The sequence below is a fragment of the Aquarana catesbeiana genome, linkage group LG05 (assembly GCF_042186555.1).
Source record: "Aquarana catesbeiana isolate 2022-GZ linkage group LG05, ASM4218655v1, whole genome shotgun sequence".
NCBI lineage: Eukaryota > Metazoa > Chordata > Amphibia > Anura > Ranidae > Aquarana > Aquarana catesbeiana.
This window is the reverse complement of record NC_133328.1, coordinates 131566429-131593890: the sequence shown is the minus strand read 5'-3', so window position 1 is coordinate 131593890 and position 27462 is coordinate 131566429. Positions and strand designations below refer to the sequence as shown.

The window sequence follows — 27462 nt, the reverse complement described above, 5'->3', positions numbered from 1 at the left end:
CCGTCTTTTCCCTACATTTATTCAAAGTGCTGAATTTACACAGGATCTTCCAGCTCAGAAAAGCAGGGGTAGAGAGATGAAGTTACATCAGTGAGGAGAGCTCTGAGAGCTGATTGGAGGGAAGGGACACACCCATCACACAGGAACAGAGCTGAGGCTGTCAATCAGAGACTTTGCCCTCCCCTGACACCATTTTTCTCTTGGTATCACGAAAACTCATCAGAAGTGATTTATGCTGATAGCAGAAGAAGGTGGCAGCGGGCAGAAATTACACTTAGTGCTCTGGATTGAGACATATACACACTATATAGGGATATGCATTGTTCATATTTCATATCTGAAGTTTACTATCACTTTAAATCCTACTCTGTAAACTACAAAACACCTTCTACCTATGTCATGAAAATGAGTAAAGAGGGAAGGTGTTGTAGTCCAAATCATAAACAAGGAGTCTCCGGCAATCAACTTACATTATGGTAAATAAGCATCCCACCCTAGGACAGGAAGTGAAAAATGAAAACTACTACAGCCACCACATCTAAAGACTGGTAATTTACAACATACTACATGGTTGTTTTTGGGTTTAGATATGCTTTAATTTCCAGTTCTATCCACTTTATGTACATTATTCCTAATTTAAAACACATCTTCCAGGTTTCCAGAAATGCAATTCTTTCAACAGGAGAATGTGAGAAAAATCCTTACTGATGTACTTTTCTGCTATGCCAGAGAAAATGAACATTTGCTTTATAAGCAGGTAAGATAAATAATATTCGTAAACAATGTAATACAATACAGTGTCTTATTGATTATTGCTGCATTGTATGCTGGATTTAATAGGAACATCTTGTTTCTTTAATGTGGTCAATAGAAATCAATAAGGAAAAGAATCACTTGCCTTTTCAATACTCTTGTTTTTATTTTCTTAAAGAGAATAGTAATGACAAGTAAACTTTAAAGCTGAATAGTGACTATGCTCTTTTCTTCAGCTTTGAATAGAGTTTAGTAGGGCTAGGTCATTTGTCAGGTTTTTAATCCTGACTGTTGGGTACATCTCGCCTCTGGGGGGTAGGACCGTACAAAGGGATTAATAAAAAAAACCTTGCACAGCTTCTAACAATTCTACCTAAAGAGTGAGCTTTTATTGCTTTATCTGTCCCAGCTGAAGAAATTTCCCATCACTTCCTGTTCTTGTGACACACGCCCATAAAAGCAGGATGTGAGAGTAACCTTGGGATACAGACAGCCCAAACCTAACTCAGGTTCTAACCCTTCTCCACTGTATTTGAAAGGAATAAAACGTTTCATCCACAGATGTTCTTTATGGTTAAAGAGTCAGTATGCACATATTTAATATTTTACGTTTTCATAGTTCTTGGTTTTATGTCTTCCGGGGACTCCAGAATTCATTGTTCTAGTAATCTGCTGGGACCATTGCAAAGCCGAATGCATCCTCTGTAATGTCAAGTAGATTACTGGGAAGTTATGCTGTAAGGGAGTGACAGCTTTTGTATGCCTGTGTAGAAGTGAAGACATAAACTGCTGTAAGTTTATCTCATCACTGGATGGAATTCACCAGTGTTCTGCTAACAATAACATTGGCCTTCAGGTACAAAAGAGTTTTGCATTATAATGCACATTTCTCATTCCTGTAAAAAAAAATACATTTCATCAAGCCATGGTCCAGTGCTGTCCTGAAAATGAGTTCCACGAAGGGGAGCTGTTGTCAGAAATGAGGACTGTAGTATCATTATGGACCAGTGCTGCACATTCATTTTTGCTTAAAACATTACAGAGGCTTTGTTGAGCGTCTGCCTATTTTGAGTAGTTCAGACTATGTATGCGGTTTTCTACATTAAATATCTTTACCCAAATGTGCTACATTATACAGCTAATATACTGACTGGATCACTATTTTTGGGGGGTTTTCTTATAAAGGGAGAATTGTGTTTATTAAATGTTGTGAATCTTAGAGTATAGCTAGTGTAAATATGACATTAAATGGCCAAAAAAATATGGAAACGTAGCTTATAGGAACTGATCTCTGGGGATACACCATCCCTGACTGCAGGGAGCTGCATCTGCAGTTCTGCCAAGTCCATGTCACGTCTCTGCATTAAGTCCTTCAAACCATCTGGATTGCTGGGGAACATTACCACACTATTAAAACCTGTCCTAGGTTTGTGAGACAGAGACTTCCCGTCTCACACCCGGAACAAAATAAGAGTCGATCTAAGTGGCGCTCAGCCATGCAGAGGCAGCTTTGTATTCTGTGAAGTCAGAGAGCGTGACATCATCAGTCCACCTCAGCTAAGCAGAGTTCACAGAATACAAAGCTGTCTTTGAATGGCTGAGCACCGCTCAGACGACTCTGATTTTGTTTCTGGTGTGAGACAGAAAGTTTCTGTCTCACGTCCAGAACCCAGCACTGCGTACTGTATGCAGCTGAAGCTATATATAGTTCTTAGAGCTGGTGCAGCAGTGAAGGAAATAGTTTGTTAGGACCAGCTTAGTCCAAATGAACTATATAAAGTGACAGGAAACCTGGAGATTGGCTTTAATCTTTGTGAAACCCACATGTCAATATTATTGGTAGATTTAGCGATACAAGGAGTTAAAGTTATAATAGATATGTTGACTTGTCCTGGTAAAGTCAACCATGTCACACCCTCTAAATGTCTCAAGATTTCCTATCAGTTAGCCTGGCAACCCATCACATTTGACCAATATGAAGCACCTGTTGATAGCCTAGTTCTTACATACAAAGCCAGGATTTATATACAAATTGAGGATCTCAGGATATGCTGAATATTTTGGTATGCAGTTTTTACTAAAAGGTAACCTTTGTTTATGCATGTTTTCATTATTCATTATTCAAATCCCCCAAGTTCGTGACTGGGTCACATTATTACAATTCTCCACTAAAACTGATAAAACCGAAACCCGTTAGATTAAACCTTATGCACTGGACTGTTGTGTTTGGCAGATAGGGACCTGCTCTGCTTCAACAAGCTGGAATCCTCTGAATTTGTTTTAGCTTGTTCTAATTGGTGAGAAAGCTAAACCCGTGGCTCAAGGACCCCAAAAAAATGCTACCACTATAAACAACAGTTGTCTAAAGAGTTAACCCCTGGCTCTGCCCCCAACTGCACACTGAGGATGTTTTCCAGATTTTCACTGAAACGAGGAGAGCCCTTTAAAGTGACTCTCTTAAAATAAAAGAGAGAGAATTGCTAGCAGATAGTGCAGGTACTCAGAGTACCTACACATACCTGAAGCCAGTCTCCTTTTGCAGCTTCTGACAGCTCCCTGTCTGTTCTGACCAGGCAAATCTCTGGCAGTTTATGGTAGTGATAGAGCTTGCCTGACCCCCTCACACACATTCATAATGGCCAAAGAGGCATTGCCATCTTAGTATTGGCCTATGAGAATGTTGTGGGCTGGGAGGAAGCAGTCAAGGTCCAACCTGATATAGGCAGATACTTCTAGGTGCCTACACTTTACACTGGCTAGAATATCCTGTACCTACAGCCTCTTGTCAAGACAGAGCAGTATGAACATAAGTACAGGGCAATAGTGTCTAGAGCAGCTTTTCTCATATTGTCTCAGGAGAATCCATTACTTTATTTTTAGGTCTTGAGGATTCCTTGCAACAACCAATTTATTGGGAGTCAGATGGGAACATTTCCCTTGCATTGGTTATCAGTAGGAAGAATGCCCCCTTACAACGGTGGTCAAAATTTCACTGTCACAGATCATTGGTGTCATCCTCTTGCCCTGGAACTTTGAAGACACCATCAAATGGGAGGTTAATCTGTCATAGATCAAAGAACCCCTATCCACCTCTGAAGAAACCCTGGTCGAGAATAACTGGTCTAGAATCATTGTTTCAGCATCCACTTTGGAAGTGAAATTTATGCATACATTTATACTGTATATATATTAAACACCATTATGTTGTAATTTGCAGCTTATTTAACAATGCATGCATAAAAAAATGCATGTGTTTAACCCATTAAAAGCATCAAATGCTTTGTTTTTCATAAATTAGTAACATCATAAATCCTCAGAAACTATTTAGTACATTAAAAAGCAACTTTAGGAAAGTCTAAAAGAGGAAGTATAATCCAAACCCATGTTTGAGAAGAGTAAACAGAACTTTTCTATGTTTAACAGCCATCAAAGTTTTGGAGGATCCTAGGGAGCCTGCTAGAAGAGCCTCATTTTCAAGTTAATGCCGTTTTTGTATTAGTTTTCGACAGAGAACATTGGGAGAAGACACTAAAGAACTTTCCAAAATCAAATTACGTTAACTAAGCAATAAACAAGTTAGAAAATGCATATTTCCTAGCTATTTTAACTGCAATGCAAAAGCAAATCGTTAAGCCAAATAAAAATTAATGGTGAGCAATTTTTTTTTTATTTTCTATTTTTTTCTTTATAAATTCACTTGGTCGTAATTATTCAACGGTGTCCATTCCCACAGCGTTAAGTGAATGCACCCCAGGCACGTCAAGCATTGAAGTGGGGAACCGATTATAATTTTAAACAAAGTCTGTCATTTACTGAACTAGAAAGTAATATTATTACTGGGTAAGAATTAAAACAGCTTAATTACCCCCTGCTTGGGTTTGATATCTCAAAGATGCCTTACAGAGAAATAACACCTTTCTGCATAAGGAATGAATATTTAAACTCAATAACATTTAAAAGAAGAGAAAAACTTAAGTCTCCTCACAAGCTGTTTAAGCCATTATTTTGTAGTAGGTGACACCCCGTTTAACATAGACCATATTGTTAATAGTTATAGGGTTTTATTGAATTAATGAGACTCTTATCATGCAGTAGAGTGTCTTGCTGAGTTAATTGAAACTGCATAGATTACATAAATGGTATTAATGAACTTTGACTGCCTGATGCTCCAGCTTTAATAAAGACTGCTTGGTGGGCTAAATGAACACAGGCATATAAAGAACAGGTTCAATTTTGCGAGCCTACAGGCTGTTGACAAAGAGAAAACTTTACCTCTGCTTCCTTTTTTTTCTTCTTTTGTTTTTCTGTTTTCTGCAGCCTTAACCCCTATAGTGATATAGAAACAGACACCTTTTGTCTATGTTTATGTCTTTTTTTTAATATGCATGCTAATATACCTTTGTCACGTAATTAATGCTGTTCCTACTGATAAGTAACCAGGATTAACCATAATTGAAGAAAAATAAAAAGTGCCTGATGGTAGTTGTTGATTGGTTATCTTCCAGTATAGTGTTTATTTTTCTATGCATTCACTTAACTCTTAAAAAGACTATAGGTTTAATGATGCTGTGATAGGCTGAGTAGAGATTTAATGTGTGATTTTATTTGACAGTGAGTGCCAGTATAATATTGGCAGTAAATAGGTGCAGCATATGTAGGGTGTTGCTAGAAGCAGGGACTTGTCTTTTACTGTCTTTTCTATAGCTTGAAGAGCTTTGAAGGAGAAATAAACCGAGAAAGAACAGGATGCATGTACTTTTCATTGCAGACCTCTCTGTTCTCTTCAAAGCCTGATAAGTCTTTGTGAAGTCGCCTCTTGTAAGTGGGTCATGGTGTCTCACTGCTCGCAATATATGAGCATGTTTTTTTAACAGATATGCAGAGCTGTGTAGCAACAGACACAAAACAAACATAATTGGCGCACTCAAGCTCAGACTGAATAGAGCATGACCACACACACACACACACATATATCTATCTATCTATCTATCTATCTATCTATCTATCTATCTATCTATCTATCTATCTGTCTAGAGATAGATAGATAGATAGATATCTATATATATATATATATATATATATATATATATATATATATATATATAAAACAGACCATATAGTTTATAGATGGGTGTATATTAGTCCATTGTTCAGCTAGAAGGAACTCTGCAGATAAAAGGAAGAAAAGGAGCACCGCAATCTAAGTGTAGCAATAGGTAACTTTAATACAGATAAAAGAAGAAACGCTCACAAGATTGAAGAGTTAAAAAAAAACACTGTGTACATAAATGGTCTTCCGCTCTGTACCGGGTGCAGTGTTGCTTCAGGAGTAGTAGCCGATGGCTCCGGCAGCGCTGGTGGCTCCCAGTGCTTCCAGGTATCTCTGAGACACTCGAGAGGTGGAGATGACATCACTACCCGGTGCAGGGTCAGTGGGAGTGGCACGCATTCAGAGAATGCATGTTCCTTCCTCAGGCTTAATGGAGAGCTGTGCAAGCTATGAGAAAATGAACACTAACAATTTCAAATAAACATTTCTGACCAAAATGTTAATCTTTTCATTTTAGAAGCTTTAGAAGCTGTGCGCAAAAAACTGTTGGAAAGCAAAAGACTAATCACAAGTATTGCGCATGGTTTTCCTGAAGCTGATCTTTTCCCCATTTCTGACTTGCCAGCATGGTGTCTCCTTATGGAGACAGTCATCTTAGAAGATGCAGGGTTTTGCTTCCCCATGTCAAAGTCTCCTGCAAGGAAAAAAGGGAAGAGCACAGTAGTGACATCACCAAATCTCACTCTCAATGTCCTAAAAACTGACAGTCAGAGGCAACCGCTCCTAGAATTCAATTTTCAGATATACAGCTATAAACTGTAGGCACCGGACTGCCTAGGTACACTCGCATACCACAAAGTGTACTATGTTTTAGGAGGCATTCTATACAAAAGGTTTCAGGTTGCTTCTTTGGGACAATTTACATTTCCAGATCTTCCCTATAACATAGCAAAATTATTTGGAAACAAAGAAAAGTAAGTGAAAAAGAAAGATAAAGTGGTCTTTCAAGTGTGCCCCTTTCTTATTTTTTTTCATTCTCTTTAACCTCTTTGTCTGAGTAAAGACTTATGTTTGTCCCAAGCATGTGTAGCATCACCACCGCAGGAGCCACAGGTTATGTTGGGTCTTCGGTTCCTACTTTGACCTTGGCAAGTGCCTCAGAACCACTGACACCTCGGATATACATGTTAGTAGAGATGAATTATTGATTGCTGTTAATACCTTTGGGTATGCCGAATCTGGTACAGCTGTGCAAAAGAAAAAAAACTTCTTCAGCTTGTTCAATTAAGGTTTGGCAATAAAACCTGGAAGCTGATTGGTTTCTATGCACAGCTGCACCAGATTTTGTGTGAACCAATTTTAGTAAATTTCCCCCAATGTTTTAACTTGCTTTAGGCCACATACACACTGGACATATGCCCAAAACGCAGTAATCTGGGCTGGGCTTACATCCCTGAATGCATCAGCCCTTAATTGTGAGCACCACTTGGAAAAGTGTGCTTCAGCAACATATTTCAGCCTGCATAGACTTTGGCAGCCTGCAGACAGGGGGACTGGATGCTGCACCTGTGCTTTCCAGGTCCATGAAACCGCCAGGATTAGACGCACGAGGCTAAACACCCATTGTGATTGAGGCCTTAGGGAAGTGATATGTACTTAGTCAGCATTGGGGATGTTTTCAGATCCCAGATCACATGACTATAGCCACCTTTAAATATCTGTGGTAACACTTTGTTCATTGATTATATCTGTGTGTTTTGAACTAGCAAAGATGTGTAGAGAAAAATCATAGAACTGCTATTATGCATTATCACACTTGCTAGTGTGAAGTGATAGCTTATAAATAGTTTAATAAAAAACACTGGCTTAATTTTATATAATTACTTTTCATCTAAAGATTTTTGCAGAGCAAATTATATATTGATTTCAAAACAGCTGAATTTGCATATATTCAAAGTTTAGAACTATAAATATGCAATGCTGAGTACCATTAGGTTATGAAGTTTAAAATGATATTCATACAAAGTCTGTCTTGTTATATATTAATTTTACCATTTTGTCTACTTTTACAAAATAGGTTTATGGCGAGGGAAGTATAGTAGCTGACTTACCAAATGGAGCCTCAGAGGACCTGGCAAATTGTCTATGATGGGGTATATCTAGTGGCCAGACTCTGATAAAGGGCTCCAGAGGAAGACAAAACCAAGAACAGGAATATCTAGCACTTTGTGTAGTAGCTGTAGGGTCTGGCTTGAGAAAGAGAGGGTGGGTTTCCTAACCAATGCTCTAAACCAGATTTTTTTACCTGCTGGGGAAGTCTTATGTGTTTCCCAAAGCAGGAAGCTACTGTTGGGGAGAGGGTGAGTGAACACACGTCTGACCTTCTGCTTATGTTTGTTTTGTGCGGTTGTAGCCCTGCATTGAAAAGTCCTTTGTTATACCTTTTGGGTTAATAAACATGGGTTAGAAAGCTATGGAATTGACATTGGTGAGTGAACTGACCATTGAATGCTTTAGCTAGTAGTAGTAGAGACATTCAACCATTCTTGTTCTGTAATGTCGGAAATGTTTCTCTGCTTATCCAAGCAGGTTTTTCAGCACAAACAAATGTCAGAAACATATACCAGCATTTATAGCCTCTATAGTTTTCTTAATTCAATTCACTATGGAATGTGTCAAGGCAGATGCTGATTGTCCAAGAACCAGATGGGTGGTATGACATGTTGTAAAACTACACTGTTTTTATTATATAATCGAGTTATTAGGGTACTAAGAAATCTGGGACCCCGAGGGGGTCTATGTATAAAACCTTTGCTGTACCAATGTAAAAAAAAACATCTGCCCAATCAACATGGAAATTTGGTGTATTTTCTCTAATAGGTGTAGTTCCTATACACAATAGTTCCTAAACTGTGAGCACCATCTAGTGATCCTAATGTGTTTTTTTTCCCTGATTGAGGTATTTCAGTAAAGAAATGTGCATTATGGCCAGCTAGATGGCACTGACAATATAGGAGCTAAAGCTATTATAGAAAATATGGTACATTTTTGTTATGACTGTGTGGATGTCTGTTACATTCGTACAGCAAAGGCTTTATACATAAACTCCTAATGCCCTGTACACACGATCGGACATTGATCGGACATTCCGACAACAAAATCCATGGATTTTTTTCCGACGGATGTTGGCTCAAACTTGTCTTGCATACACACGGTTACACAAAGTTGTTGGAAATTCCGAACGTCAATAACACGGTTACGTACAACACGTATGACGAGCCGAGAAAAATGAAGTTCAATAGCAAGTGCGGCTCTTCTGCTTGCTTCCGAGCATGCGTGCCACTTTGTGTGTCGGAATTGTGTACACAAGATCGGAATTTATGCAAACGGATTTTGTTGTCGGAAAATTTGAGAACCAGATCTCAAATTTTGTGTGACGGAAATTCCGATGGAAACTGTCCGATGGAGCCTACACACGGTCGGAATTTCCGACAACAAGCTCCGATCGCACATTTTACGTCGGAAAGTCCGACCGTGTGTACGGGGCATAAGTGTTTATTGTTCCAATCACATGGGCTGAAGGTGTGATTTGTCAATATTGCTTTGTTGGATTTGTGAAATTGGCATTATGTGTGGGTGATAATCCGTGTTGAATATCCCCATCTCTGTTTAGGGATTGGTGCTCCAATTTGACACGGGTGGCAACTTTTACCACTCTTATGAACCAGTTGTCACTGCTGGGAGGTGTGCAGGCTGCTCATTAGTTCCTATTACCTGTATTTACTTTATGTTTGTATCCTATTTAGGGAATGCATGAATTGTTGGCACCGTTATTGTTTATACTCCACTGTGATCATCAGGCATTCATGCACGCAAGTGAAGCTGCACAGCCCAGGTATGAATATATTCAATTGTCTTCCATGTTTGAAGAGATTTTTGTGTAATTTATTATTTAATTAGGGATAAGGGTGGGAGGATTAGAGCCTCTGCCAGTTTTTTATTGCCGTGTATGTATTGGGAGATCTTCCACCACTTTCTGTCAAGACAAGACATGGCAGAAAGTTTCCTGAATGTGGACACAGACAAAAACAAAGACAAATTTTAGGGACGAGGGTAGAACGTCTGACAGTGTTTTGCAATTTTCTTTTTCCGGTGACAACTGTACTCCTCATTTCTTGTACAGGTGTCACACGACAGGAAGTGAGGTAAAGGCTCCCAAATATGGCCACAGAAAGAAATAAACATTTTAAAGAAATGTTTACTCCTACCCACTCTACCCAAAACAAAATAAAAAATATCTGGATTCAGGCATTAGCATAAATGTAGATACATGTGAAAGTTATCAACAATGTGGTCTAATAATTGCATGTCTTAAAGAGAATCTCAGGTTTACAAGGTTAATTTTAGAATTTTAGATACTTAAATCGGTAGTAAAGTCTAAAAAAAAAAAAAAGTTTCACCCTGCAAGGCAATATCATAATGTACTAGTATACACCGCATACTAGCACATTATGAAAAGCATACCTTAAAACGAAGCCCTCCAGAGCTGCGCTGTCACCACTACAGAGGCTTGCATCTTCAACCGGTTTTCCTTCCAGGTTCGTGGTCATTTGACTGGCAGAGCCACGATTAAATCACAGCTCTGAAGGAACAGCACGGGTATGGCATTCCTTCAGAGCACATGCTCCAGTAATGCCACCGACTGCTGCTTGCTAGAATATCTTATAAACGGCGCATGTTTAGGAGATATGTATTTTGCCTACAGGTAAGATTTATTATAAGCCAACTGTAGGTAAAATAAAAAAAACAAAGTTTACTACCACTTTAACGCTGTTGATATTAAGATAGCCCAAACCAGCCCAATGCTTATTCGTTGCATTTATTAAACTCTTGCTGCTGGCCCTTCAAAGGGTTGTAACATTGGAAGGTTGGCTTCCTGATCATTGGATCACTGTGATCAGCTCTCACAGCATTCACATAATTGGGAGCCAATCCTAGCTCTTAATCAGGTACAGTGACTGGGAGCTGACGGAGACAGCTCAGTCAGAGTGCTGGGAGCAAAGTCACCGAGCACTTCTGACCCAAAAACATGCTGCATATATGCTGCGTCACGGAAGAAGGAATGCCCAATATCTGTGTGAGCTCAGATGGAAGGTGGTAAAGAAGAGCTAAGTTCTTGGAGCTGTGCCCAAAAAAAAGCCAGGCAGAGAATAAAACACCTGCCTCCCTGCAGCTGACCTCTTACCTATTGCTGACTTACCATGCCTTGTTTTGCACTGTGTTCCTTTGTGGAGTCAGTCATCTTAGTAGAGGCAGTGCTTTGCTTCGTTTGTCAGAGCCTCTATCAAGGAGAACAATAAGCAACACAAGTAATATAACAAAATCTCACTCCAAATCTCCTGAGACTAGTAGCAGGAGGGAGCAGTACCTTAGATCTCACACTTGAGATATACAACTATGAGGTTGTAGGCAAAGGAATGCATAGGAGCACACATACCAGAAGGTTTACAGCTATTTTTCAGGATGAATACCAGACTAAATATACATTTTTCAGGGTACTGTTTAGGCATATTTACCGTTTCTAGATATTCTCTATAACATAGCAAATCTTTATTTTTTTTTAGTTCAGGAGCACTTTGATTAACACATAAGAATTGGCACCTTGCTTTTGAAATAAAACTGTTGCATAACTCTTATGTAGTAGAAGTGTATAAAAGTTTCAACATAATACGTAGCAGGTAACTATATAAACAAAAGTAGTTTTAGTCCAAAATTGTAATTTGAATTATATTTTATTGTTCATTTGTCAAATTTTTGCATTGTCCTTCGCCTTCTTATTTCGGATGACAGTTTTTTTTTTCTTTTAGCACAATAAATGTCACAATGTCATATTTACTATCATGAGAAATGATAGCCAAAACACATAGCTCATTATCATGAGAACTAGTGTTTTGTGTTTGGACCAGTCTTAAAGTTGAACTTTAATCAGCACACGTCTAAAACATTGCTAAGCCATTTTGTGTTTGCCATAAAATGGGCATAAATCAAACATCTTCAGGTATCACAAAACTTGCCATAGGTTTATGTTTTGTCAACAACCATAGATGGCTATTACAATATTGTTTGCACAGTGGTAATAGACATGCCAGTGATGAACAGGATTGTGGAAAAATATTATCAAAAAATATTTTATTTATTTTAAACTGACCTGTCTGCGGATAGCATAATATCCATAGATGGGTAATGTTCTGTCTGCCTTTAATATATTCATCATATCATATTTATATTATTATTTTTCTTATTGGAAGTAGCGTAGTGGACTGGACGCCTTCTCAAATTCTTTGCTTGTCTGGCAGTAATAAATGCCAATGGTTAGGTACCAGTGATTAATGTTACTTCATTTATTCTTCACTAATAACAAGAGGATTAATGATTGTCACAGGTGCTTGGAAGAAAAAGCTGCTTTTTATTTCTTCTGTTGCAAAACAAGCGGCTGAGAAATAACTATTCTTTTGTCATATAGAAGATACTGGCATTTCTGAATTTTATCTGAAAAAGCTTATTAATATGTATATTTCTGAACAAAAAAAATACTTTTTATGCAGAATTATAGAGGATGTTCATTTTCCTTGTAGCACTGAAAGAAAAGATAATGGATATAGGAAAGGCACATCTATACAGTTTCTTATTTCTAAATACTAAAACAGATTCCACCCATTGTTTTTCTAATGCAGATGAGAAAGTAAAAACGGTCATTTGATTGGTATCCCGGTCCATTGTTTTTGTTGTCTTTGTCACTGTAACCAGGTTGGCCCTAGGGAGGCTGTGAGCCTGTATTGTATCACATTTGTCCTGCATGCCACTGCCACCATACTGCCGCCATTGCAGTTGGTGTGCAGTATATAGATAAGCTGGCTCTACATACTCAGGTTTTGATCTTCAGATGAACAAAATTTACCATTATCTTAGGTGGGACCTTAAACTGCATTGTCAGTAAATTTTGTTGAATGTAATGAAATTATGACAGTCCCCTCTGGGGCTCTTCTCGGCTTTAAGTCTTTCAGCATAGAGACACTCATGCTACAGCCCACATTTCAGATACAGGAGACTAAAAAAAAAAAGGATGGAGGCTGGTTAAAGTTCTGCACATAGTCCAGTAAGCTTTTTTCCCCCCTCTGATCTAAGATTTGCGATTAGAATGAATGCTTTTTCCCTGAATCTCTGAATGTGAGAATGATATGCTTATTAACCGATTTTTGCTGTATGAATGTATTACACAAGTATTATGTGTATATTTGTTTTCTTCTAGTGAAGAAATGAAGGTTCTGCTGAATCCTGATTACCTGGAACATGATGCTTAGTAAGTCGAAAACCACTCTTTAATAACCTCCTGCGATCTATCAGATCCTTTCCTCCCTTATTTAGTATGCTTCATCAAATAGCCCAGACTATTCTTGCTATAACTGACCTCTTGGTCCAGAGGCTGGTGATACAGTAAGGGTGCGCACAGTATATATATATATATATATATATATAGTTAATAGAATTCAGGGGATGTTGAAAGGAGTCAAAATACTCACTATATATAGTTCAAGAAACATAAAACCATTCCTACTTTTAGTCATTTGTTGATCTCGACCAGTGGTGATCAACTTGTAAATAATAGAGGGTCCTCAATTGCGGCCCCTGACACTTCAAAAGGACAATGCAATTGTGGTGAGTTTTCATGCTTGGTACCTTGCTTTAATTTAGGCAGGCATCTTCCAAAATGAATGGGCTGTAACGCACTTGAAAATCTGAGTTCCGCTGCACTCTTAGCAAAGTACCACAATGCACACTGAAAAGAAAGTTGAAGCCATTGGTGTCAGTAGATTTAATAAAATCCCCAACATTGGTGTCAATGACCACAAAAATAGCCTGCAGCATTTGGTGTCAGCGGGGGTGGGGGTGTTATGCTCCCAAAGTTGGTGTATGGTAGCAGTGCTGTTTAACCCCTTCCCCAATTATTGGTTGGTGGTATTTTATTTAATAAACATCACCCACCACTGGTGGTAAGTGCAGTGTGCACTATACTATGTGTGTTCAGACGCCATTGAAAATGAATGGCATTGCAGTGCAACACATTAGTGCCTTGAAGCCTTTTTGTTTTTTAAAATTTATATTTTATTCATATTTTCTGTCTCGACACACCCCAAGTTGCTATATTGCCTGTGCCAGAGGGTGAGGCATTATTTAACTAAACTGCTGTATGGTTTAACCTATTTACATATTTTCATACATACGTGTACATCTCATGCTGAGCATGTTAAATTTTGCCTATGGTAATATAGATATTATTGTTTCAGTGCCTTGTTTTCAAACCTTATGGGAAGCGCAGAGCCTTGGTTCTCCACATATGAGCAGGATTCTCGTAAGGTAAGAAAAAAACCTCCATCCGTTAAATGTCATATTTATATTTCTGCATTTTCATTTACTTGCATTGATTTTATTTTCTTTTAAACTGCTTAGTAGCAGCTTCCCACAGTTCGGCCTTCGTGGTAAACCACAGGCAGAAAAAAGTAGCTAATATAAATTTGAGGTTTTCTTAACATTCTTTTGTCATCAAATGTAGAAAGAGAATTTGAAAAATAAGGTTGCATTGTCTGCTCTTGTAAATTAAAATTACATTAATGTTGGTTTTGTGTACAATGGAATGAAAGAGGTGAATATCATTTTTTAAAAAGCTATATTTCTGTTCCTTCCCTGATTTTGGAGGCAGCCTGTCTTGACACTGAGTGTGCTCTGTGCTTCATCCTGTGCCACGCTTCTCTATACCACCCTATACAATAGACATGAACCCAGCCATACACACCTTAAAGCTTGATAAGAGCCCCATGTTTATTCCAGTTACACTGGACAGTGATGTATGAAGAATGCTGGCAATGTAGCTAAGAATTGTTGTAATACACTGCAATTTTTTTTTGCATACAGTGTCTTAAAAAGTTGTGAAGAAGTTTAAAGCAGGGTTGGGTTATGAAAAAATATCCCAAGCTTTGAACATCTCACGAAGCACTGTTCAATCCATCATTGGAAAGAAAGCCATAAGAATTCCTGTTCCCAGTTTGCGTGAAGCCATGTGGGGGACACAGCAAACATGTGGAAGAAGGTGCTCTGGTCAGATGAGATCAAAAATGAATTTTTGGCCTCAAAGCAAAACGCTATGTGTGGTGGAAAACTAACACTGCACATCCCCACTGTGAAACATGGTGATGGAAGCATCATGGTGTGGGGATGCTTTTCATCAGCAGGGACAGGGAAGCTGGTCAGAGTTAATGGGAAGATGGATGGAGCCAAATACAGGGCAATCTTAGAAAGCTCAAAAAGCAGGAGAGCTGTGCTTATCAGTGAAATTAACTTCTACTTTTCTGTTTTTTTTTTTTTTTTTTTTTTTTTTTTTTTCATATGCTTAGTTAGAATTGGTTTACCTTTAAAGTTTAGATTTTGTCAAAGCAGCTAGTACAATTAAACACACAGTGAGCACGGTAAAACTGCACCTACCAATTTCAACCTAACTAGGTTTTAAATTCCACTCAGATTAAGTATGCCTATGTTTAAGTTTGATAAAAAATCTCTGTAATAAAGATTAAAGATATATAAAGACTTTTCGCCAAATGGATCCCAGTGCTGGTACTGAAGTTGCTAGGATAGGAAACTATGAACAAAAGTATAAAAATCTGTTTATAGAAGTGTATTGTTGTTCCAAAGCATACTTAAAGATGACACATACATCCCCATATAGTTTGTATACCCCTCGTCTGCAAAAACAAAAAGGGAGGGGGGGCTGTCATGGTGTCCTTAGACATATGCCCTATTATCAGCCTAAAGAGGAACTTCATCCCCTTTGCTTTTTCTTCAATCCCCTCTTACCTGGTGTGAAGGATTTTCTTCAGAAAGCATACTCAAATCCAGCCTTGTCCTGCTGCGATCTTCTGCCACTGAACAGGTCCTACAATGCTATCTTCCCTTTTTACAACTTCGAGAGCTAGCTGTCTCTTTGGTTTCTTGCTATCACCCCATGACACACCGCTATGTCTGTTCGCCAGCTGCCATGTGTCCGTGCTCCTGCACCCTTGTGGGATATGACACACTTGTATACCTGGAGGCTGCAGGAGCAATGCATACCATTCTTACCTAGGTGAGAACGGAGGCAATGGGGTGAACCAAAGTAAAGAAAAGAAAACAAAAGAAAAAATATTTTATATTGCTATGGGAGTTGCTCGGTGCAAAAGTCTGTTTTGGGAGTAAGGGTCCGCTTTACGTTTTTATAAAACGCTAGTTCAATATCAATAATGCTGGTGGGTACTGATCAAGATATCATTGAGATTGGTGTACCAGAGACCATAACGGTCTCTCTGACTGAGGCTGTAATATATTGTGCCTAGGAAAGCTGAGTCACTCCTGCCACAAACCCCAAGCCAACTCAAACCCGACCCTTGGCTGTTGATAGTAAAACTAATAATGGTAATTTTCTTCTGATTTATGGACCTAGATTATTAGGAATTCAGAAAATGTGTCCCCTATTACTGTAAGAGCATCAGTTGTTTCAAATTGTATTTAGGGTTTTCTTCATAAATCCACAGAATGTTAGTCATTATTCCTAAAACTCAGAATTATATTTTCTTTCTCTTTGCAGGATAAAGACGCAAAGATCTCAACTTTACCATTTGCAAGACCTCAAGACATTGGGCCTTCTATTGCTATTGTGACAAAGGTCAACAATATTCAAGACTACCTGCTGAAGAAACATGACATAGAACTATTTATGCACCTCAACAGACTGGAAATTGCCCCTCAAATTTATGGATTGTGAGTATATGAAAAAAGTAGAGTGTGGTTAAAATTTTTAACAATGTGTGTACAGTGATTGTACCAAACTTTTTTCTATAATCTGGGCACCTACATCTTTGAAAAAACATAAATAATAAAGTTAACCCAAGTCCAGTAAATAAGATCACCCCCCCCCCCCCCCATTTGCTACCAAAAATAAAATAAAGGCCATTTAAATACTTGCTTAATGTTTACAATATAGAGCAGTCCCTCCTGTGTGTATGGGCCAGGAACAGCTTCTGTGTGATGCAAAGGCACTGATTAGCTGAAACAACAGGAAAAGTACAACCATTCCCTCTCTCATTTACTGTGATTGGTGAACTGATACTAGACCACTCAGATGCTCAAATTTCATTGGCAGATATCACAAACTTTATGCACTGGATATGACATGTGAAATTACAGTTTGCAGTCCTGGTAAAACTCTTATGGTGCCTTATAATTGGAATGTATTTATTGTAGCTTGCAGTAGTTTGTCACATTGAACTGCATTTGTTCCAGGATATATAATGTTGAAGACATTTCATAGCTTATCCAAGCCACTTCTTTAGTTCTAATGAATGTCATGAAAATGCCCCTGAATTTATATCCACGCAGTTAGCACAGACATGTTATTTATTACTAGCCAAAGGGTCCCAAACCTGATAGGTAATGGTAACATACATTTAACCAGTTGTGGACATTGCTCAGCCACTGATTGATCTTTCTAAAAAAAGATTGGTGTACAAGTGTGCAAAAGTAAATATGAATCTATAGCTTTCCCTGTTTCTGGGGAAAAAAAATAGTGGACAGTCCTGAAAAATGCAACCAAGGCAATCGGTTCCTCCTCTTGAAAAAGTTCTGCTAAAGTTGGAGAGAAGCTACAGACATATGAAGGTACCCTGATCAGTAGGAATTGCTGGACTGAATATACTCTGATATCTTTAGACACCTTAATTCCTTATTCTGTCTTGTATTCAGGAATAAGCAGACCTGAATTATCTGAAAAGCAACCAAGGAATTAACCAGAAGGGATAGCTCCCTTCTGTAAGATTTGTCCCTCAGCATTTAAGAGGTAGAGTGATGCCTCAACTGGACAGCTGCACAGTCACTAGATCTGCACTGTGATACCTTGAACAATGGCTCACGGAACAAAAAACCCACCTTACATGATACAGTCTGACTGTACAATTACTTTTAGATCTTCCAGCAACTGTACAGTGCAATGACCTATTTGGCTGTATACAAAATTGATTGAGTGGTTAAGATAGGCCCTTAAGGGAGATTGTACAAAAATAGTACAGCCAGAGTGTATTCTTAAAAATGCTGCATCCCTCCTCCTACCTATTCTGTACAGCACCATTGTCAAACACAAGGCCCACGGGCCGAATCTGGCCCTCCAGGCCATGTCATGTGACCCTCCCTTTTTATCAGCCCTCGCCCTCCACTCACCACTGTCACTTGTTAACACAGGAACCTTCTGCATTTACAAGGACTCTCTGTGCTTCGCGGCACTCACAGATCCCTGCATGCACTCAGAGTGGGGCACAGCAGGGACAGATGCCGAGCAATGATCACCCTGCAAGGCAGAGCCGTCTACACTAGTACACTGGTACTAGAGCTGGACCGGGTAGGTGAGATGCAAGGAATTTTTGGAGGGGGGAAAATTATGACAGCTGTTGAGAGAGATGTGTGCAGAGTTGGGGAATGGGGGAGAGTCATGCAGAGGTCAGAGCCAAGGAGGAAAGGTGGAAGTGAGATGTGGACAGCCTGTGCTGCACACTCCTAAACCTTGCTCTCTATGTAGCGTACTTCTCAACTCTGCACTTTGTACACAGTACGCACCATGAACTCTGCAATTTGTACACATTGCACAGCCTGAACTCTGTACACAGTGCATCCTGAACTCTGCACTCTGTACACAGTGCACCCCTAAGCCCTGCACACCGAGCACCCCTGAACGCTACTTTCTGTACATAGCTCACTCCTGAACTCTACACTATGCACACTATGCACTCCTGAACTTTGTACTCTTGAACTCTGTATGTAGCATACTACTGAGCTAGTTATTACTTAAAGAGGAAGTGTTTTTGTACCTATAGGTAAGCCTATAATAAGGCTTACCTATAGGTACTGTAAATATCTCCTAAACTTGCATCATTTAGGAGATATTTACTGTATACTGCGCCATCTTACATCATCGGCGCATGCGCTCTGAAGAAACGGCCACTCGTGCCGTTTCCTTAGGGCCCGTGCCGTGACTGGCGGCTCCCACGCACATGCGCAGGAGTGACGTCATCGTGGCTCTGGCCAATCACAGCACCGGAGCCCGCAAGTAACTTCGGGAAGCATATTGGCTGTGTCAGCGGTGTGCGGGCGCCGCTGCAGGGCTTGTTCTAAGGGAGGTACTTAATAATAATGCATACTAGCTCATTATGCCTTTTTTTTTTTTTTTTTTTTTTTTTTTTTTTTTAGGTTTACAACCTCTTTAAGTTTTTACTAAAATCAGTAATAATTGCATGCAGAGGCAATTATTCAATAGGATAAAGAGTAGATGCATAGTCTTACAGATACAACCTGCCCTTTGAAGGCAATCATAATGCTGATGCACCCCGGGAGTTTGACACATCTGCTGTATGACCTGTAGAAAAAAAAAACAGCAGTGTACATACCTTTTTTTAATTGGAAACCAGTCTGCTTAGAAGATCCAGCAGCTCCAGTTTCCCACTGAGCCAATATTTATGATGGCATAAAGATTTCAAGGCATTGAGACAGTGGGTCTATACAACAAAGTCCCCTTATTGGCTGATGGTATGCTTTTTAATATCACTTCACCCCACCTTATATTCCAGCTTGTTTAAATACCTTGAGAAATGTATGGCAAGTTCGAGTCTACAAGCAAATTTGACTTTGAAATCAACCTCTATGAATGTTTAGCTGGAAAAAGAGAATCTCTGGTTAGTTCATAGTGCACTATATTGGGTCAAAAGGACTGATGTTGTAACTGCTTATAAAGTGTTAGCTGGAGTTTGGCTTCAGTTTGTTAGTGTATCTAAATCTGCTAGTGCATCTACACTATCCTCCCACGAGACTGACAATGCTGCTATCCAAAGGTGCACCCTGTGCTCCCTCATCCAGAGTGTAGGCACTGTAATACAGTAGGTGTGTTACTGGCTAGATCACCAGGTGAAAACAGAAAAACAGGCTGGGGAAAAAAAAAACGGAATGCAGCCAACACATATAAGGATTTCTACACTGCAATATATTTCATTTTTGTTTTTTTGTTTATTACCATTTTAGCAATATATTTGTCACTTGGTCCACTTAAAAAACAGGGTGAGCAAAGGCAATTATTTTTCCTATCTGATTCAGGGGTTCAGCTAATTTACATATCAGCCCACCTCCCAGCTCAGACAGAATTCATATTTTAGATATGCACCATTTAGTCTTTAGTAGCTACAGAAAACCTTATCCAGAATTTTACTTGGATCCTTTTTTTTTTTTTTTTTTCTTTGAAAGACGTTTCACTAATATTAGCAAGAGGTAAAGAAGAATGTTTGGCCTGCCTGTAATAGTCAAAGATATTCCTACTGTAAAATAATCTACCCTGCCCAAGTTATATGCCAGTATGATTTATTACTAGGTCATCAGTGCTCCTTAATGGATATTATTGGAAAAAATATTAAGTCTGCTATTAATGGTGTGGACCTAATGCAAATGTAAGAGCTGCTTAATTTCTGCAAGGAGATTGCATAAACCTTATGAAAGTTTTACATTCTGCTGCTGTTCATTAAGCCATCTAGGTATTGTGCTTGCGTTTTATTTTTTATTTTTTTCCATTAAATTCTTTATTTATTAAGACACAGAACATTGCACAATACAACGTTATAGCAAAATTATGGTATACATACTGTACTGTAATCATGGAATGCCTATCAATATTACAAGGAAAATACATTCCATTTATTTAAGAGTGATTCATAAAACATGGTATCAGAACAATCCTGAACATGGCTTTTGTGGTTCTTGGATCAGTATTAATGATACTTTGTAAGTAAGAAAGAGAGTTGGAATGTCTATCAGCAGAGGGCCACTATGTAATGGTAGGGTCAGTGTTACAATTGCTCCCAGGCACAGTTTTTAAAATGGGGGTGGGGAAGGAGAGAGTAAAGGGCGTATAGGAAGTGGTGTCAGATATGCGTCTGGCAGAGTTGGGGGGGGGTTTGGGATCGGATAGAGAGTGGGCTTAGTATGGGTCAAGGGTAAAGGTACATCAGGATAGGGCAGGATGATTGATGACAGGTCAGGGTTAAGGGAGCTGGTAAAGGTGTGTGTGTGGGGGGGGGGGGGACTGGGAGTGTTTAAGAGGACGAGAGCATAGGTGAGAGGAAAGTGATGGGAAAGCAGGTTCCCCTTCAGTGTGTGGTGGGAGCAATAGGAATCAGTGGTCTTTATGCATTAGAACTTTACCCTCATCTGGGAGAGGCAGTCCAATAAAGCCACGTGTTGCAGATTTGTTTTGAGAAGAAAGAAAAGGGTCTTGCATATGTCTGATTTCCTCAACTTTATTTAACCACATAGACTGAAGGTGGCATAGGGTCACGCCATTTCAATGGAATACAAGATTAGAAGCTGTAGAAAGCCTGATAGAGATTGCTTATTTCTTTTTCATACATCATGGGACACAGAGTCAGGCTAATATTCATTACCTACTGGGTTATACTCCATCTCCAGGTGAATGGACACTGGTAGACCAAAGGTCTTTAACCACTTCCCTACCGGGCCATAGACAAATGACATCCACAGATGGGATCTCCCATCCTGGGTGGATGTCATATGACGGCCTGGGCTTCCCGGCCGCCTAGGGGGCGCGCGCCCGCCGCGTTGCTCGGGACCCGGTGCGTGTGCCCGGCGGCCGCGATGTCCGCCGGGCACCCGCGATTGCCGTTAACCGGGCCGAACCGTGGATCTGTGTGTGTAAACAAACAGATCCACGTCCTGTCAGTTGAGAGGAGAGCAATCTGTGTTCCCAGTACAGCGGAACACTGATCGGTCTCCTCCCCTTGTACGTCCCCGCCCCCTACAGTTAGAATCACTCCCTTAGGAAACATAGTTAACCCCTTGTGTCCCCCTAGTGGTTAACCCCTTCCCTGCCTGTCACATTTGCACAGTAATCAATGCAATTTTATAGCATTGATCGCTGTATAAATGTGAATGGTCCCAAAAATGTGTCTGATGTGTCCGCCATAATGTCGCAGTCACGAAAAAAATCGTGATCGCCGCTATTACTAGTAAAAAAAATAAATTTTTTTTTTTTAAAAATGCCATAAATCTATTCCGTATTTTGTAGACGCTATAACTTTTGTGCAAACCAATCAATATACGCTTATTGCGATTTTTTTTACCAACAATATGTAGAAGAATACGTATCGGCCGAAACTGAGGAAAAAATTTGTTTTTTTTAAAAAAATTGGTATATTTATTATAGCAAAAAGTAAAAAATATTGTGTTTTTTTCAAAATTGTCGCTCTTCTTTTGTTTATAGCGCAAAAAATAAAAACCGCAGAGGTGATCAAATACCACAAAAAGAAAGCTCTATTTGTGGGGAAAAAAGGACGTCAATTTTTTTTGGGTACAACGTTGCACGACCGCGCAATTGTCGTTTAAAGTGTGACAGCGCTGAAAACTAAAAATTGGCCTGGGAAGGAAGGGGGTGAAAATGCCCTGTATTAAACAGGAAGTGATCCCCTATATAACCCCTCCCATACAGGAAGCACTTCAGTTTTTTACCAGTGTCTGCAAGGTGGATGGCATGTTTTTTTTTTTGAGCTCTCTGAGCTGCAGGTCTCTAGTCCCACAAACGGTTCTTAAATGAATCAAGGGATTGACCGATCGGATCCGATTGTACAACATTGACAAGGGCTAAATTATAATGGCTAGACAACTGAATCTTCAAAACTGCAACTCTTGTGGAGTGTTTCTAGTCTTCAGTAAGGATGAGCCGACCCCCCCCCCCCCCCCCCCGGTTCGATTCACAACAGAACATCCGAACAGGCAAAAAATTCAGATGAATAAACGAACACTGTTAAAGTCTATGGGACACGAACATAAAAAATCAAATGTGCTCATTTTAAAGGCTTATATGCAAGTTATTGTCATAAAAAGTGTTTGGGGACCCGGGTCCTGCCCCAGGGGACATGTATCAATGCAAAAAAAAAGTTTTAAAAACGGTCATTTTTCGGGAGCAGCGATTTTAATAATGCTTAAAGTGAAACAATAAAAATGATACATACCAGACCCTTATCCGAGCACGCAACCTGGCAGGCCGCAGGAAAAGAGGGGGGTGAGAAAGCGCCCCCCCCCCTCCTGAACCGTACCAGGCCACATGCCCTCAACATGGGGAGGGTGCTTTGGAGTAGCCTTGTCCCCATGCCGAGACCCGACAATTCATTACAGCCGCAATCAGTTACTACTTTTTTCCTTTAGAAATGTAATTTTACTGTGGTCATGTTCTAAACACAGGACACCCCCAGGCACAATATTTAAAGGAATATTTCATTTTTATTGTTTCACTTTAAACATTATTAAAATCAATGCTCCCGAAAAAACGTCAGTTTTAAAAACTTTTTTTTTGCATTGATCCTTGTCCCCTGGGGCAGGACCCAGGTCCCCAAACACTTTTTATGACAATAACTTGCATATAAGCCTTTAAAATGAGCACTTTTGATTTTTCGTGTTAGTGTCCCATAGGCTTTAACGGTGTTTCACGGCTTTCCAATTTGCCCCAAACACCGCATATTATTCGGTGTTTGCCAAGCGTCCGAACAACCAAAGGTCAGCCCGAACTTATGCTCGGGCTGAACCCTTCGCCCATCCCTAGTCTTCAGTGGTCAGGACCTACCAAAAGTGAACCAAGGAAGGAAAACCGGCGAAACAGCGACAGGGTCATCATGGGTGGCCAAGGCGAAAGCTAGGCCCTGTAGTCCAATCTTTTAGAGAGGCTACTGTAGCTCAAATTGCTAAAAAAAAAGTTCCAATTCAATGGGCAGGTAAACATCAGAACTGGACCATGGAGCAATGAAAGAAGGCATCTTTGAGGTGTTGATGTGGCCTCCAAATTCTCAAGATCTCAATCATATTGGCCATCTGTGGGATGTGCTGGAAAAATAAATCCCATCCATGGAGGTCCCAATTTATAGTTTAAAGAACTTAAAAGATCTGCTGCTGACGGCTTGGTACCAAATACCACAGTATACCTTCAGAGGTCTAGTGGAGTCCATGCCTCAACTGGTCAGGGCTGTTTTGGCAGCAAAATGAAGACAGTGATAATGGTATGGCTGATCGGTGTATATTTGTCTTAGGTACTCAGTCTAAAGTAGAGATATTAGTTTTTGGTGGACTGACTCTGCTGGAGGGGTCTTGTGTAGATGGAGAAGTTTCAATATAAATGAATAAAATGAGTAACATTGAAGAGGTTAATTAAAAATTATTTATTTGCTGTTACAGCTATTTTTTGCGTTGTTTCCCTGAAGAAGTCAGAGCCCTTAGGTTTTTTTTCTTCTTTTTAATAAAATAAACAGTGGTTACCTGTAAGTACAATATGTATAGGATAGACACATTTTTCCCCGGTATGCAAATAAACCTCATTTTAATTATAATCTCTTTGCTCTAGGCAGAGTGCACTCTACAATTTAAATAATTTACAAAATATGAACTTACAAAAAATACATGTAATTATCCAAAAAGAATAGTATATAATTCTGCACTAATTTGTGTATTTTACAGACTACTCCTGATTTAATGCTTCAATCAAATTAATAGCCAATCTTGAATTTGATTGGAATCAGCGATAGTTTACCATCTCTTGTTATATGACTCTGCTGTATGCCTGGAATGTACAATGAGTTATTAGAGAGAGTGCCTGATTCCTTTCTTTTAAATTAGAGGTTTCAGAAAATGTACTTTGTCCACATGGGCAGACGTACAGAAGTAGCTTTTTTTATTTAATTACAATTTGTAGAGATTTTATTTTCACAGCAGGTTACATCTTTTGCTGATATGGCAAAACATTTGAAATAAAAATACAGGTATTTGAGAATGGTTCCACTGTTCTATGTGGACATATACTGTAGGTCTCCAAACTAGTGCTTCTTTGTTATATATATATATATATATATATATATATATATATATATATATATATATACTGTATATGCTTTTTTATTTATACAATTTTTAGATTTATTTTTTTACTGTTGTAAAAAAGTGACATAAAAAAGAGAAGTATGCTGTTTTTACCATCTAGATCAAAATGCGTAAATGCTTCTGTGAATAATAGTATTTAGATTGCAAAAAAACCCAAAAAACATTAACTCTATTTATCAAATGCTTCATATATATATATATATATATATATATATATAAGGCACATATATAAAATGATGTGCTGTACTGCGAAATATAACAAAAACATCAGCAAGCATTTTTCAGTATGCTGTAGTGTTGGAACAAGAGATTAAAAATTCTTCAAGAAGCTCACTGCAAGAAGCTGCAGGTTCAGTACTGTTTTAGGCTAGGAGCATATGGGCAATTTTTAATCATGATCACAGGTGAATTACTGGTCTAAAGTGCAAGGTGCCAACATTGGTAAAGTGTATAGATATTGTTGGATTCTTGAATCTTATTCCCGCTCAATGGTGGTGATGTAGCGTGGATGTAGGGTTTGTGAGCACTGGATTGGCAGCTTCTAAATGCCAAAGCATTTCCACACCTTGTGCTGTATACCATGTTAAAGCTGAAGATTAACCGCTTATCATTTTTAAAAAAACCTTTCCATTTTCATTTCAAACCTTATTGTAGATGTCTTTGTGCTTCTCTGTGAAATGCAGGCAGATCATATCTGGTGGGACAGAGTGCTGTACATAGTTTTCTGAAAATATCACAGCACCCTGCCTTAGACTGCCCATAGATGGTTCGAAATGTGGCCAGTTCAACAGGGATCGGCCGAATGTCAATCCATCTACGGGCACTGTGGTTGTACAGAAGTGGATCTACTGATCCACTTCTGTACAACCGCCCTGCTGGAAAATTTCCTCTCGAAATGTCTGTGTATTCTTACGGCGGGGAATCGGATCAGTTTCTTTTCATTCAACCCTCTGGTTGAATCAAAAAACAGACTCATCTATGACCAACTTTAGTACTCCTCTCAATGGGCTGGCTTTTGGGAGCAGTTAAGCAAATATCAGAATGCCTTGATGAGTGGATGTCAATCTGGTGGTTTGGGTGTTCCTAAGAAGACTGCATTTGCATGCAGACTGCTATGGGTAACCCTTGCATGTGTTGCCAAGCCTCTATGATAAAAAAAACTGAAATTTGATTAATAAAAGTGGTGGGCTCGAGACAGTAAGGCTGAAGAGAAAGGGTTAGATCAGGGCTCAAAATGTCAAGTCCTGAGCTACTAGCCAGGCCTTAAGAGTTACTCGCCACCAGTTGCCCCAGCTAACCCCTACTATGCTCTGCCCCTTAACACGCTCTCGTAAATTATCTCATAAAATTATACTGTTAAATGTATATATGGTGGGCAGGAGGGGACAGTACCGGGTAGGCAGTAGGGTACAGTACAGGTGGGTGGGTGCAGAACGGCACAGTACAGGGGGTTAGGAGGGCACAGTATGGTGGACAGGTGGGTAAAGTACAGGGTGGGCAGGAGTGTACAGTACAGGGGTCACTACTGACAGTCCATAAGGCAGAGCTCTACCTCCCATTCATGCATTGTACACAGCCTGAGCACAGGCACTAAGATCTCCTGCTCCCCTGACAGCAAACTGACACTGGAGCTAAATTCTAATTCACTTACACATACAGTAGCCTCCGTGTGCACAGTGTATAGCTGGCTACTGTGTTTAGTTCGGACCTGTTGAAAGCCATGGTCAGAACGGCAGCTCAGTTGCAGTAGCCAGCTCTACACTGGTAGATGTGTGACTGTGTAAGGGAGTCAGAAGGGGAGGAGGAGCTCTTAATGTTGTGCTCAAGCTGTGTGCCGTGCAGGGATGGGAAACTGACGGCACAGCATTAGGAGTGATGGAGGGCTTCTGGGGGTGCAGCTGAATTCTGGGGGAGGGAGGCAAAGGCCCCCTATATCTGGCCACAATCTTACCACTGCTGCTGATGCTTGTGTGGTTGGGGTGTATATTGCTTCAATCCCTGCTGTCCTCTCTCCTGTTCATCCCATGTGATTGGAGCATTACACACCCCGCCCACACAATCAGCAAATGCTCCACCTTGGGGTTTTTACTTAACCCCTGCAAAGTGCCAGTGGAGCGCTGGAAAGTGAGGGGGGAGGGGCTGAACTGCAGGGGGCCTGTTAAGACAGGCCTGATAACAGGGGATGGAGGCTGGGAGGAGAATCGCCTTCTATTCACCCCGCTTGCCGGCAGCGCCCAGCCCCCAATGTGGCTGCACACTCGCCCTCAGCTTATTTCCACTCGCCTAATGCGAGCAGGCGAGTGGAAATTTTGAGCGCTGGATTAGATGATGCGCTGTACATATGAAGGAGCAGCGTTGTCCCCTTAAGCTGTTCTCCTTATTTGGATTACAAACATTACCCCCTCTCCTTATCTCATTTTATAGAGGGGCATTGCTTTCTAGTTCACATAACATACAGTAGCTGCAAATGCAGATTACATTGTTGAGATTGCAGCTTAGTGACCAGGAAGTTACAAGGACATGCTTTCTAATTGTATGAACAGTTTTTTTGTTTTTTTTTAATGTAATAAAATAAATATTTTACCTTTTTTCCTGAGTTTCAATATAAC

The 27462-nt window shown here is 39.7% G+C and overlaps 1 protein-coding gene across 4 annotated transcripts in view; it reads left to right on the top strand.

Moving 5' to 3' along the window:
- TBC1D5 (TBC1 domain family member 5) overlaps positions 1-27462 on the top strand; it is an 842416-nt gene that overhangs the window by 524923 nt on the left and 290031 nt on the right. For all 4 annotated transcript variants that reach the window (XM_073630202.1, XM_073630199.1, XM_073630201.1 and 1 more), the window contains 5 exons: positions 655-757; positions 9610-9698; positions 13113-13163; positions 14149-14218; positions 16476-16648. In XM_073630202.1, coding sequence (XP_073486303.1) covers positions 655-757; positions 9610-9698; positions 13113-13163; positions 14149-14218; positions 16476-16648 — 486 coding nt within the window. The remainder of the gene's footprint in view (positions 1-654; positions 758-9609; positions 9699-13112; positions 13164-14148; positions 14219-16475; positions 16649-27462) is intronic.